The 15,245-nt window shown below is 41.9% G+C and overlaps 1 protein-coding gene across 2 annotated transcripts in view; it reads right to left on the bottom strand.

The window, feature by feature from the left end:
* Positions 1-8,072: 8,072 nt before the first annotated feature.
* Positions 8,073-15,245, bottom strand: part of ATXN10 (ataxin 10) — a 182,399-nt gene continuing 175,226 nt past the window's right edge. For both annotated transcript variants that reach the window (XM_077469350.1, XM_077469351.1), the window contains one exon: positions 8,073-8,583. In XM_077469350.1, coding sequence (XP_077325476.1) covers positions 8,402-8,583 — 182 coding nt within the window. In that variant the 3' untranslated portion in view covers positions 8,073-8,401. The remainder of the gene's footprint in view (positions 8,584-15,245) is intronic.

The raw sequence follows: 15,245 nt of genomic DNA on the forward strand, positions 1-15,245 counted from the left end.
GTAATTTAAAAAAAAATGGTCTAGTAACAGGGTCACTTTAAGGGGGGCATGACAGCCTGGGAAATGCATAAAATAACTGTTTATCTAACATTTTATAAATCCCCTTTTCATTCATCTTCTAAAACAGCATTATCTTTTACTCATTAATCCAAAACATAATGCCCTAAGGAGACATTTTTCATCACAGTGAAATGACTTACATTAAGATAATGTGTAGTAGACAAGACCAGACAGGTAGCAGCCTATTTATAAAAAAAAAAAAAAAAAAAAAGAAGCTAAATTTCACTATTGGCATGTCTGTTTTCTTTTTCACTTTTTTTTTCCTCTAGAATTTAGGATTACACAATCAAAACTGTATTTAATGGAATTTTTTGTCAAAGTCCTGTAATGCACCTAGAATGTTAACATTTGGCGAGTTTAAAAAATACAATGGCAATTTAAAAAAAAACTTATTTCACAGGGTTTGGACCCCCCTTACCTGCCTGGTGGGGCCTCTGTTTCTTACATATACCACGTTTTATTATTCTGGGGGCCAGGATTTCAGAATTCACCTGCAGTGCCACCTGCTGGTGAATCTCAGACTTCAGCTTGTCTGATTATAGTGAAAGTCTACAGCCAGTGGTATTATTGTGGTCTGGATCAAATTTAAAGTCACTGTCACCATAGGTTTACTTGTACTCAAAGAACACCCTGTAAAAGAACAGGCCCTGTAAATTACAGTTTTTAACAGTCTGTATATTAAAATGCAGCCAATTTGCTTGACCATAGTAGGTATTGCCAATCAAGATGGCCAAAGACCCTGAACAAGGAAAAAGCCAGGGGGACGTCTGCACCAGTGAGGACACTCACAGCCAACTCATCACAGGAGCCAGTATTGATTAAAATATAAGCTCCAGGGCTGTCTTGTTTTTGCTTGTTCCCCCGGAACATCTGATATGTAGGTACTTGCCCTAGGCCAGGGATATGCAATTAGCGGACCTCCAGCTGTTGCAAAACTACAAGTCCCACCATACCTCTGCCCCTGGGTGTCATGCTTGTGGCTGTCAGTCTTGCTATGCCTCATGAGATTTGTAGTTCTGCAACAGCTGGAGGTCCGCTAATTGCATATCCCTGCCCTAGGCCAACCTCTTGCCAAGTAGTGAAGCAATTTTATTTATTTATTTATTTTTTTAACCTTACTGCATTCTCTGCATTAGGGTAAAAAAATAAAAATAAAACTTTTAGTTGTAGCTTCCTCCCAGATCCTCCCTTGTACTTACCTGAGATGATCTCTGTCCAGTGCAGTACACAGCAGCAGTGGCGCTGCTCTCTCCCTCCCTCCTCACTGGACTACTGTATGTAAGAGCAGTGGGAGCCATTGGCTCCAGCGGCTCAGTCAAATTCAGTGACGAAGGAGCATATTAGATTGCACAGAGCAGCCCCGATCCTCCTCTTCTTGGTTGCCCACACTGGTGCTCTGGGCTACTCCTTTTCTCTGTGTGCCACTATAGGAAGCCACTTCATATGATGGCTCTCATGTGGGCTCGATCCCTAGCCTTAATTGGTGTGTCCATTGACACACACAGTGCAGCTTGGCCCCGAACCCTTTTCGCTGGATTTGACAGCAGCAGGAGCCTATGGCTCCCACTGAGTCTAGGGAGCAGGGCGAGAGAAAGCAGCGCTGCTGCTCTTGGGCACAGCACTGGAGCACGGACTCGGGTATGTATTTGGAGGAGGCCGAGGAAGGACAATATAAAAGTTTTTTTTTAAATGAATGTAAAGTCTTTTTTTTTTTTAACAACATGTTCTACTAGCCTGCTCTGTACAGTTGGTTTTGCACAGAGCAGTCCTGATCCTCCTCTTCTTGGGTCCCTCTTTGGCTCTCCTGGCCCCTCCCACTGCAAACAACTTGCTATGGAGTCACCCAAGCTGAGTTACAGCTCCGTGTGTCCATTCAAACACGGAGCCCTGACCTGGTCCCTTCCACTCTCTCCCCTGGTTGGCTAGCTGACTTTAATTGGTAGCCACGGGAGCCAATGGCTCTGCTTCTATGTCTCAGCCAATCAGGAGGAAAGTCCTGCTAACACTCATGGACATCGCTGGAGAGAGATAGGGATCAGGTAAGTAACTAGGGGGCGCTGGGGAGACTGCTACACACAGAAGGTTTTTTATCTTAATGCATAGAATATATTAAGATAAAAAAAACCTTCTGCCTTTACAACTCCTTCTGACCCCTTTCATACTGGGGCATTTTAGCACTAAAAATAGCACCTGTAAAGCGCCTGAGAAGCGCCTCTCAAGTCTTCCCAGTGTGAAAGCCTGAGTGCTTTCACACCAGGGCAGTGCGCTTGCAGGACCAGATAAAAAAAGTCCTGTAAGCAACATCTTTGGGGCAGTGGGGGAGTGATGTATACAGCTATCCTCTACCGCCCCTGCGTGGGAGCGGTGGAGGAGGCACCTGCGAAGCGATTCGCACAACACGAGCGCCATTAGCCCTTTCTTGGGCCGCTAGCGGGGGTTAAAAGTGCCCTGGTGGTGCTATAACAGCGATAACACTAACGCGCACACCGCCCGAATGTGAAAGGGGTCTTAAGGTAAAAGAAAAAAAAACTTTGGGATCAGTTCACACTACATGCAGTCTAGTGTGATTTTTTTTTCTGCATCAAAAACGCATGGATATTAGGTTATATGGTTTTCAATGGCGTAGTTCACACCAGTGCGAGTGCGTTCCAATTCCATAAAAAAAAAAGAAATAGAACATGCTGCATTTTCTCTTCACTGAACTGTACTGGAATTCGGTAAAACACCAACACACCAAAAAAGTCAGTGGATGCCCTTATTTAAGGTGAAGGGAAAAAAAAAAGATGGGAAAAAATGCACCGGAATGCATAAAAAACACGCATGCAGAAAAGCATTCGGACTGCATTTTTATGGTGTGAACTGGCACTCAGCCTTTGCAACCATGAGATTTCTCATGATTTCCTGTCCTGAGAGAAAGTTAGGGAAAATCTACCTAAAAGGGACACAGACTGCAATAAAACCCCAACAGAGCTGTAAGGTTTCCAAACCAACATTTTTGTCTGAATTTGGGCTTTAAAGGTGAACTCTGGGCTTCCTTTCAGTCTTGCACAGCTGCAAAGGCTCCTCTCCTGTAGTGAAATTGCTTACTGACCAGCATTACAGTGGTGTGAAAAAGTGTTTGCCCCCTTCCTCATTTCCTGTTCCTTTGCATGTTTGTCACACTTAAGTGTTTCGGAACATCAAACCAATTTAAACAATAGTCAAGGACAACACAAGTACCGTATATACTCGAGTATAAGCCGAGATTTGCAGCCCCTTTTTTTAGGCTGAAAGTGCCCCCCTCGGCTTATACTCGAGTAACCGCCGTCTGCCTACCCGATCAGCGTGTCGTGCAGACAGACGGCGGCCATTCCACTATTCAAAAGCCGCGCCTCCCTGTCTGTGATAGGCGAACACTCAATTTCCCAGCAGTCAGTGGTCCGCCTATCACGGACATCCGCTCATCCTCATACTACGGACGAGGATGAGAGGATGTCCGTGATAGGCGGAACACTGACTGCTGGGAAATTGAGTGTTCCGCCTATCACAGACGGAGGCGGGGCTTTTGAACAGTGGAATGGCCGCCGTCTGTCACAGACGAGGAGGAGAGGTGCGGCGATCCTGACATGGCCACCGTATGTTTTTACATGCAGATCGCTGCAGAAGGACAAAGAGGCTGCAGATTGGCACACGGAGGCATGCACAGGACACAGGTAGGCTGCAATGGACACAGGGATGGACACAGGGATGGACACAGGGATGGACAGGCATGTCTCACCCTCGGCTTATACACGAGTTAATAAGTTTTCCCTTTTTTTTTGTGGTAAATTAGGGGCCTCGGCTTATATTCGGATCGACCTATACTCGAGTATATACGGTAAACACAAAATGCAATTTGTAAATGAAGGTGTTTATTATTAAAGGTGAAAAAAAATCCAAACCATCATGGCCCTGTGTGAAAAAGTGATTGCCCTCTAAACCTAATAACTGGTTGGGCCACCCTTAGCAGCAACAACTGCAACCAAGCGTTTGCGATAACGTGCAATGAGGCTTTTACAGCGTCCTGGAGGAATCTTGGCCCACTCATCTTTGCAGAATTGTCCTAATTCAGTTACATTAGAGGGTTTTCGAGCATGAACGGCGTTTTTAAGGTCATACCACAACATCTCAATAGGATTCAGGTCAGGACTTTGGCTAGGCCACTCCAAAGTCTTCATTTTGTTTTTCTTCAGCCATTCGGTGGTGGACTTGCTGGTGTGTTTAGGATCATTGTCCTGCTGCAGAACCCAAGTTCGTTTCAGCTTGAGTACACGAACAGATGGTCGGACATTCTCCTTCAGGATCTCTTGGTAGACAGCAGAATTCATAGTTCCTTTTATCACGGCAAGTCTTCCAGGTCCTGAAGCAGCAAAACAGCCCCAGACCATCACACTACCACCACCATATTTTACTGTTGGTATAATGTTCTTTTTATGAAATGCAGTGTTCCTTCTACGCCAGATATACTTGGACACACACCTTCCAAAGAGTTCCACTTTTGTCTCATCGGTCCACAGAATGTTGTCCCAAAAGTCTTGGGGATCATCAAGATGTGTTGTGGAGAAATTGAGACGAGCTTTGATGTTCTTTTTGCTCAGCAGTGGTTTTCTCCTTGGAACTCTGCCATGCAGGCCATTTTTGCCCAGTCTTTTCCTGATGGTGGAGGCATGAACGCTGACCTTAACTGAGGCCTGCAGTTCCTTGGACGTTGTTGTGGGGTCTTTTGTGACCTCTTGGATGAGTCGTCGCTGCGCTCTTGGGGTAATTTTGGGCAGCCGGCCACTCCTGGGAAGGTTCACCACTGTTCCATGTCTTCGCCATTTGTGGATAATGGCTCTCACTGTGGTTCGCTGGATTCCCAAAGCTTTGGAAATGGCTTTATAACCCTTTCCAGACTGATAGATCTCAATTACTTTCTTTCTCAATTGTTCCTGAATTTCTTTGGGTCTCGGCATGATGTGTAGCTTTTAAGGATCTTCTGGTGGACCTTACTGTGTCAAGCAGCTCCTATTTAAGTGATGCCTTGATTGTGAACAGGTGTGGCAATAATCAGGCCTGGGTGTGGCTAGAGAAATTGAACTCAGGTGTGGACAACCACAGTTATAGTATGTTTTAACAAGGGGGGCAATCACTTTTTCACACAGGGCCATGATGGTTTGGATTTTTTTTCACCTTTAATAATAAACACCTTCATTTACAAATTGCATTTTGTGTTTACTTGTGTTGTCCCTGACTATTGTTTAAATTGGTTTGATGTTCCGAAACACTTACGTGTGACAAACATGCAAAGGAACAGGAAATGAGGAAGGGGGCAAACACTTTTTCACACCACTGTATCTAGCTCTGTTCTACCCAGCCTCTTTGATTCATTGGATGCCAGTCCTTTCAATCATGGAGGCTCAGCTTCAACATGTGGGCATTACGGCCTAGGAACACCCACTCCTTCAAGGCTGGCATCCACCCCCTCAAGGCATTTGATATTTGTAAGAGCCAGCCCACTACAGTATTCCTCATTTAACGACCAGGTTCTGTTCCAGTGACCAGGTCATTAAACAAGGAGTCACAAGCAATCAATATATTAAGCATTCTTAACTACTCTACTGTACTGTATTGTATTGTGAAAAAAAGGTCTAAAAACACAAAACTCAAGCTCAATAACTTTGTTTTAATTTAGTCATAATTACCTTCAGTGCTATTAACACTCCAGCAGTCTATTTTGAGTCACCCTCCATCCAAGCTCTGCTATTATAGATTTTAAGTGAGTATTACTAAACATGATACACAAATAATTAATTTTATATCTTTTTTTCTCCTGGCTGTTTGTAAATACAGCAGGATCTCTATAATATAGTGGCTTTGATTTATTTTTATTTTGTATACTTAAAATTCTATTCTAATCCGGTTTTCTCTATCCTCTGTGAAAGACTTAGACGTTTCTTCCCTCCGGGACCTGTGCTGATCTGAGGGTTCGGTGGTTGGGTGCCATTGGGCAGTTTTGCTCGCGGGGTAAGCATCCTTTGTGTGATGTCCCACTTTTGCTGCATTTACCTATGAATGTGTAATTTATGAATGTTCATTATTGTCTCACTATGTGTATTTTTTCTCTTTCACTTTATATTTTATGTATGTGCAATTTATCCTGTTATACAATTGATGGCTGGCACATCCCCTGAAGAAGCATTTCAGCGAAACATGTCGGGCTAATGTGCAGTAATATGTGTTCAATTGTATCAGCTTTTTCAGGCCACCATACCTGTGAACCACTGTAACTATTCTTAGTGTACAACTGCTTTTTAATCTTGAAATTTTGTAAAAATTATTAAAACGATTTATTGGTTATCTTCAATTGATATCATTGGTATGCACCGTTAAAATCCCTTTTTCTCCCTGTTTCCATCCATTGTTTTAATTTGTTTAGGTACAAAACGCAAACAAAAACATTGTACTGTACCATACAATGATGAACAGCGAGTCGTTCGGATGGGGAGAGCTGGTGGTAAGTCATTAAACGAGAAGTATCTGTAGTTGCATTATGGCCAACAGCTCTTGAGAGGAGTACTGAGACAGGGTACTGTGATGTACCCAGAAAGCTACATACAGCACCCTGTCGGCCAAGATCTGCCTGCCCCGGAATAGAGAACAGAGGCCCAGTGATGACACTGGTAGGTCTAAAATAAGGTGTATTTTGTATTGTAAAACGCTGCGCAAACTGTTGGCGCTATATAAAGCCTGGTTCACACCTATGCAGGTTGCACATTCCAGGTGCATTTTGCATTTTTCAATACACGTTTTTGATCCATTGAAGTCCAAAAAACAGAAAAAAGTCCCTGGCCCTTTCCATAAAATGCACAGATATGAACGTGACTCATAGAAAACAATTTTAACCGCTTCCCGACCAGCGCATGACCATGTACGTCGGCAGAATGGCACGGACAGGCAAATGGACGTACAGATATGTCCCTTTGAATTTGCCGCCATGCCATCACATGCTTGCCGCCGTGGGTGCGCGTGCCAATCGCGGGAATACTCGCGATCGTCTCACAGGGAGGAAGAACAGGGAGATGTCAAGGTAAACAGCATCTCGCCGTTCTGCCTAGCAACAAGTGACACTGATCTCTGCTCCCTGCGATTGGAGCAGAGATCAGTGATCTGTAAAACAGAGCCACGCCCCCCACAGTTAGAAACACGCCCCTAGGACACAATTAACCCCTACACTGTCACCTCCCGGTTAACCCCTTCACTGTAAGTGTCATTTACACAGGAATCTGTGCATTTGTATAGAACTGATTGCTGTATAAATGACAATGGTCCCAAAAATGTGTCAAAAATGTCCGATGTGTCGGCCATAATATCGTAGTCACAATAAATAAAAAAAAAATAAAAACGCTGATCGCCGCCATTACTAGTAAAAAAAAATATTAATAAAAATGGCATAAAACTATCCCCTATATTGTAAATGCTTTATCTTTTGCGCCAACCAATCAATCGCTTATTGCGATTTTTTTTAACCAAAAATATGTAGAAGAATACGCATCGGCCTAAACTGAGGAAAAAACGTTTTTTTTTTTATATATTTTTTTGGGATATTTATTATAGCAAAAAGTTAAAAATAATTCGTTTTTTTCAAAATTGTCGCTCTTTGTTTATAGCGCAAAAAAAAAAAAAAAAAAAAAACACAGAGGTGATCAAATACCCCCAAAAGAAAGCTCTATTTGTGGGGAAAAAAAGGACATCAATTTTGTTTGGGAGCCACGTCGCATGACCGTGCAATTGGCAGTTAAAGCGACGCAGTGCCGAAACGCAAAAAGTGCTCTGGTCTTAAGTGGTTAAATGGAGTGTAGTGTAATTCAGTTTCTGAAAAACTAACCGCACCAAAAAATACATAGGTGTGAACCAGGCCTAAATCCGGTATTATAATAATATAAGAAAACAAAAGTTTTATTTAAACATTTCATTAACATGTTGATGAGGGGTAATGAGGAACCAGAGAAGGATAAATGTAAACAAATGAAACTTTAGCTTTATTTAATGAGAACTCCAGGCTGGGAAACATCTACCGATTCCAAAGACACTTGTCAGGAACTTACAGATCCATGGATGTATACAGCCCAGGTGCCAGGAAAATGTGCTCCCTTTTCTCCATAGGAAAGGGAACACCGACACTCACCAAACAATTTTCAACATGCTGGAAATCTTTGCCCCATAAATACAGCTGACAGTTGGACATGTTTGTTATTGAAATGCTGCATGCCTTTGTGTGGTTTGCTTGCTCTGATCAAGCTATTATAGCCAGTCCTGCAACATGCCAACGTGCCTCCATTGTTCACATTTTCTTGACGGACCTCAGAACCAGCTTGCCATCATGCTCCTCCACTTCTAAGCCCATACGCGCCAGCGCAGAGGCATCAGCCAGCCCTTGGCGTTCCAAGTTGGCGATGACCCCTTGGTTTCTCTCATTGTTTTTGGTGAGATTTCGAATGGCATAGAATGCCCACTGGTTCAGAACTGGTAGTGAATGAGTTAAGAATAAAATACACAAAGGAAGAGAACATAAGATACTTTCACTATAATTGAAAGAGTGGGGAAATCTATTACAAGCCAATAATTTTGAGGACCTACTGAAGTTGCACAAAGTCCCCATATGTTAGGATTTGCGACCAACTTTGTCTGCAATCGTCTTACAATACATCTTCCTTCTAGTGAATATGCTACTTCCTGCTATTTTCTTTTTAAAGTTAAAACTGAACTGCAGGCAAACCGCTAAATACAGAGATGAACTCTATACAGTTTACCTTTTTGTCCATCCAGTTCTGAGATTTGCACAGCACAGCCCTGCCTGGTAGGGCAGGAGATCCGATCTTCCTCTGCTTCAGTTAAAGTATTACTAAAGGCTATTTAAAAAAAATAAAAAAAATTGAAACAAGTTATACTTACCTGCTCTGTGCAGTTGGTTTTGTACAGAGCAGCCCTGATCCTCCTCTTATCAGGTCCCTCGCCAGCGCTCCTGGCCTCTCCTTCCAGCTGAGTGCCCCCAGAGCAAAAGCAGCTTACTATGGGGGCACCCAAGTCGAGCCGCTGCTCTGTGTGTCCATTTACTAGTATGTTCCAAGTCAGCACAAAATGAATGACTTCTTGAGCTCCTTCCACCTCTCCCAGTCAGAGCTCTGCTGTATAGGAACCGCATAGGAACCGCATGAGGCTGATGCTAGGTCACATTAAGGTATCCTCACTGTTCACATCCACAAACTGCACTTAAGCCCCATACACACTATCCGATTTTCTGCTGATTTTTTCCTTCAGATTTACCAAAACCATATAATGAGGTCAAACCTTAGGAGTTTCAATTTGTATGCAATCAGACAGGCCCTTGCACTACATGGTTTTGGTAAATCTGAAGACAAAAATCATCAGAAAATCTGAAAGTGTGTACGGGGCTTTAAAGTGGTTCTTCACCCTAGAAATAAAAAGAAAAATTAAAAAGGTCAGCATAGTGTAGCTGCTGACTTTTACTAAACCCAGTAATATGAAAATAGTTCATCGACCCCCCCAGTATCCACACCCACTTATAAATCTTATTTTTACATTAAAATACTGCCACTATATACCTTTTTGGATGATCTGCATACCACGGTCAGTGATAAACTGCACAGTCTCTCCAGTGCTGAGAGTTCAGGAAGGAGAAGATTTCCACTGCAGCTTATATACATGCCCACATGTGTGATGTCAATATCATGTGACCTGGCTATCTCTGAGAACAAGTAACTGTTCTTGCCAGCATAAAAGACACAACCGAGCATGTGCAGGTCGGCTGCTCTGCCTGTGTTAGCTGGCCTTCCCCAGATAGAAGGTGCAGGAGGGAAGGATCTGTGCATACAGGACAAAACAGCCTTTTTTATACACTGCAGAGGATTAACCCCTTAAGTACCACAGTGAGTATAACAAGCATGCTATGCTGCATATACAGACTGATTTTACGCTTGTGGGTTTGGTAAAACTTTAATAATAGGACACTTACCTGGCCAGGGATCCCGCGCTGTCCTCACCCAAGCCAGGTCTTGGGCCATCTTCAGGTTCAAGCACCAACATATTTACTTTGGGAAACGGGCTGTGACTGTTTGTGGCTTCACAGCCAGCTTCCCACTGCGTATGCGCAAGTCGCTCATCGATTTGTGAATGGTTCTGCAGCTTTCTGGGACTTGTGATGTATCCCAGAAGGCGGAGGGGTCCAACTTCTGCTAGGATCACCACGGCGGTCAACTGGAAGTGGGAGCAGGTACCTGTTAAAACGAAGTACCCACTCCCCGTAAAAAACAAAAACAAAACAAAAACATAAAAACGAAGTGCCAAAATTTAAAGGGGGGGGGGGGGGGTAGCAGGCAGACACGCGGACTTCCTCTTTTGAGTGAAGTTCCCCTTTAATAAATACAGAGTTGAATTAATTTTAGGTCGGTCTGCTGTTCAGTCTTTAACTTTCCTTAAAGAAAAAAAAAAAAAAATATGTGTATATATGTATTTATATAAAATGTCTGGCATGGTTGACCTTAAAATTTTAGCTACCGGACCATTTTGCCAACCTATCAGCTTTGTACGTTTTAGTCACCGATTCAGAACACGTAAGCAGATCAAGAATTTCAAAGTAAAGTCTGTAGTCCAAAGCTGCATACTTGTTCCAAAAGACTGACTCATATAATAATAATGGAAGAGGATCAGCATTAACAGCCACGCAACTATCATTTCCAGAATGAGAAGTCACCAATGGCCGCCTCTATGTTTATCTGATAAGGTTTCGTTTAGGTTTTGTGCTGAATTACTAATAGATGCATTAAGTCAATTAAAATAGCAGATGGGATTCTGGGTTTAAATTGTTTTGGCCCTTTTTCTTTGGTAAAACTACAGTCTGACACTACCGAAATCAGATAGATGATTTCAAGTTATGAAATGTTTTGTGCAGAAATTATATTGTTTTTTTTAGGTCTATCCATGGTCAAAACCTTTTTTTTTTGACAGTTGCGGATATAGCTGTTTGTCATGTTTGGGAGAGTATCCCTTCACATCCTATCCCAGAAACACACAAGTGAGAGTAAATCTCTCTAAAGTCAGGTGTGGACTTAGAGCTAGTTAACACCAGGACGCGGTGCAGGAAAGATGCGTTCTATGCACAGTTCCTGCACCGTGTTCAAAAATTGGGGTTGATTAAAACTGGAGTGCACACGATCTGCTGCAGCTGTGGGTAGAAACCAAACAATTTCCAGGTTTTGCTGTCAAAGCTTAATTGAACAAGCTAAAGTTAGTAGCCGATTGGCTACCATGCACAGCTGACCCAGATTTTGCACTCTCGTTTTAGTAAATCAACCCCATTGAATCCCAGATGCCCTGGATGTCACGTGACGAAACATGTATGGAAGAGCTGCGTGCTGATGTCATTGTGTTCCCGGAAGTGCGGGTGGTTTGCTTGTATTCAGCTGGCGAGGACTTTTACTGTATGGAGTTATATACATTTCTTTGATGTGTTTTTACACAATTGGAGTGTTTTGTTTCCATGCCCCTATACTAACTTCTGTGGGATGATGTTTTGTGGAGAATCATACAACCTCTTGCCCTTTGGGGAGAACATCTAGAGCCACTTCTGATGACCTAAAGCTGGGTTGCTCCGTTCTAAGGATTAATAACCTTTTATATAGAGGTTCATGTGTAGCTGCTAAGCGTGTATTTCTTCTATAAAAAGGTGGTGGTTGCACACATGGATATTTTTGGCCATTGGTAATGAATATTCACTATGTTTATATAACCATTTGAGCACTTAAGAAGAGGGCTTTTTATTTATAGAGACTCGCATGTATCTATAAAAAAAAATGTTTTCTTATATTTAACTGACTCAATGACATTTTTTTTTTATAGATATGTTGCAGATTATTTCACTTATTTGAATACTGGATTTCCATATAGCGCAGCTCAATATGTTATAAATACACTGTGCTGAATATCTCACGGTAGAGTATCTGCTTTTATCAATTTTCTCACTCAATTTACTTATGCAGAAGTGGAGTTTCTTTTTAATTTTTCAAATCAACCCCACTGCCTTTGCGATCTGCTGCAGGTGTCAATACCTTGATAAAATGAGAAAGTGAATAAAGCCTTCGCGCTACTATTTCAAGGTGAAAAAATGTATATGAAAGAAAAAAAAAGGGGGGTAATATTCCTCTTATAGAACGGTGCGTAAATATGTGAATAAGCAAAAAATGCGCTTAACCAATATTTTCAAACAGATATTATACGTGTAAATATGCAATAAAGTGCTAGTGCATTGCAGCTGGACCTGATGATATTTCACACAATACCAAAATAACAATTATAAATATAAAATGGTCCCGCGCAACCCAAATGTTAATGAAAAGTGCTACGTGCTTAAAAAAAAATATATATATATAAATAAACAGAAAACAGGCACAAAAAAACAGTCCATAAAGATCCCAAAATATTGGTTCAATGGCGTCAAATGCGTTCAGAAAATGGTGCAAAGGAAACAGCAGGCAAAGGTGCTCCTATAAGCACGGGAAACTCTATGCTCCCAGAACTCTCACCTCAGAACTTTTTAAAAACAGGCACATCAAGTATACCAAACAGCTTCCGTTTTGTTCTTAGCCACCAGAGGATCTTCAATAATAGCTGACTGGAATGACATGTATATCCATGCTAGGCCACCAGAGGGCCAATCATCCCTGTATTGGTAGATAATGTCTGCGGTGCCGCTCAAAGGAGATCCTCTGAAGAAGTCACGTGATTGACGTAACTCGTAGGGAGAGGTCATGACGAGATACCGGAAGTGAAGTAAGACTGGCGGAAGACGCCAGTACACCATTTTTCTTTATGCGCTGTCTCATTCTTTTAAATGTGAGAGTCTGATTTTATCTGTAATTGATTGAACTTCGTTTTTAAATAAATACTACACTATCAGAGCCCCTCTTCTCTCCCTATGTTTCTCCTTTGAGCGACACCTATCAGCAGAAATCGCCACCGCAGACATTATCTACCAATACAGGGATGATTGGCCCTCTGGTGGCCTAGCATGGATATACATGTCATTCCAGTCAGCTATTATTGAAGATCCTGTGGTGGCTAAGAACAAAACGGAAGCTGTTTGGTATACTTGATGTGCCTGTTTTTAAAAAGTTCTGAGGGTTGCGCGGGACCATTTTATATTTATAATACCTTGATAAAGGCACCCCAAACACAAATCGCAAAAGTGAAAAAAGTGCATTTGCGGGCACAAGATTGCGCCATACCGCAGTACCGTGTGATTTGGTGGGGTACGTTTTTCTAAAGTAGTACTTTACTTGGTGTGCATCAAAGTGCGATTTGCAGCCCAATTCAAATGAATAGGCTGCCCAATCACACTGCAAGGGAACACACAGGAATGCAGACCGGGCTGGCGTGAACCAGCCCTTAAATAGTCATCACCAGAACAGGGGTCCCTACTGAAGGGTTCTGTTTTGGTGGGATCTATACAATATTTTTGGGGGGACCTTAGGCAATGGTTCTCAGGACAAATAGAGAGAGTGACACAGACAGCAATAAAAACATGACCAGAATTATAACCCCTCCACACTATCCAAAGCTAGAAAAATTGGCTACAGGTTTTCTTAAAACAAATTGGGGTTTCCTTTAAAAGAGAAAAAAAAAAGAGAAACACTATTTATGAGAGCAAATGGATTAGATGAATCCTTATATTAAGCTCAATATTTTTTTTTTTCAAATACGTACGAAAAAAAAAAAAAGTCAAACTTCTGAACAAACTTTTCAGGCCCTAGGGGGGTTATGAAAAAAAAAAGGAGAGTAATAATGCGTTATTAAGATTACAACCATTTTTCTAGTGAATTTGAACAGACAGCAACATGTCGAAACAATGCAAGCTTTGCTGAGCAGGGGATCTTTCTGGTGAGCTGCTGTATTTTGGTAGTCGTAAGAAGTTCAGAATTGTTAAAGGATTAAATGTTTATAAACATGTCTGCATTTTAACTTCATTAAGCTGTAAATGACAGACAGGTGCCTGAATTGTCTGTATACCCACAGTGTACCATCATGGCGGACCTGCTTTTTAAAACCAGTAATCCAGAGATTTGTAATCAGTAAAAAAAAAAAAAAAAAAAATTTGTGCAGGTCGATTTATGAACATCTTTCCAAATATACACCAGCCAGGCCAAGCCCGAATACACTTGTTTCTAGGCACAAGTGCATGACAAAGCCCCTCCTTAAAGGCACCACCACCCTTTAGGACAAATCTCATTAAAAGTTTATTATGAAAAAATGTGTACGGCTTGTAAGGAACATCCCAAATTGTCAGTGTTCAGCAATCAAGAGTCTACACTACAGGCATACAAGACCTCATGCTATTTGAGCTACAGAATGTTTTGTAACTCCTCTTATTTTACTTTGTATCTCCTCAATCTAATCTTGGGAGAATGACAAAGATTTGGCCCCACACCCAAGACATCGGACATTCATACCTACAGTGCCTTGAAAAAGTATTCATACACCTTGACATTTTCCAAATTTTGTCGTGTTACAACCAAAAACCTAAATGTATTTTATTGTGACTTTATGTGATAAACCAACACAAAGTGGCACATAATTGTGAAGTGGAAGGAAAATGATAAAGCGTTTTCAATTTTTTTTTTACAAATAAATATGTGAAAAGCATGGCGTGCATTTGAATTCAGCCCCCCTGAGTCAATACTTTGTAGAACAACCTTTCATACAGCTGCAAGTCTTTTTAGGTATGCCTCTACCAGCTTTGCACATCTAGAGGAGGACATTTTTGCCCATTCTTCTTTGCAAAATAGCTCAACCTCTGTCAGATTGGGTGGAGAGCAGCCGTCGACAGCAATTTTCAAGTCTTGCCACACTTGCAACAGATTCTGGACTGGATTTAGGTCTGGACTTTGATTGGGGCATTCTAACACACATACGCTTTGATCTAAACCAGGGATATGCCATTAGCGGACCTCCAGCTGTTGCAGAACTACAATTCCCATGAGGTGTAGCAAGACTCTGACAGCCACAAGCATGACACCCAGAGGCAGAGGCATGATAGGACTTGTAGTTTTGCAACAGCTGGAGGTCTGCTAATTGCATATCCGCAATCTAAACCATTCCATTGTAGCTCTGGC

This window comes from Lithobates pipiens, unplaced genomic scaffold (assembly GCF_037356315.1).
Source record: "Lithobates pipiens isolate NorthernLeopardFrog02 unplaced genomic scaffold, aLitPip1_a1.2 Scaffold_8, whole genome shotgun sequence".
In the NCBI taxonomy this organism is placed as follows: Eukaryota; Metazoa; Chordata; class Amphibia; order Anura; family Ranidae; genus Lithobates; species Lithobates pipiens.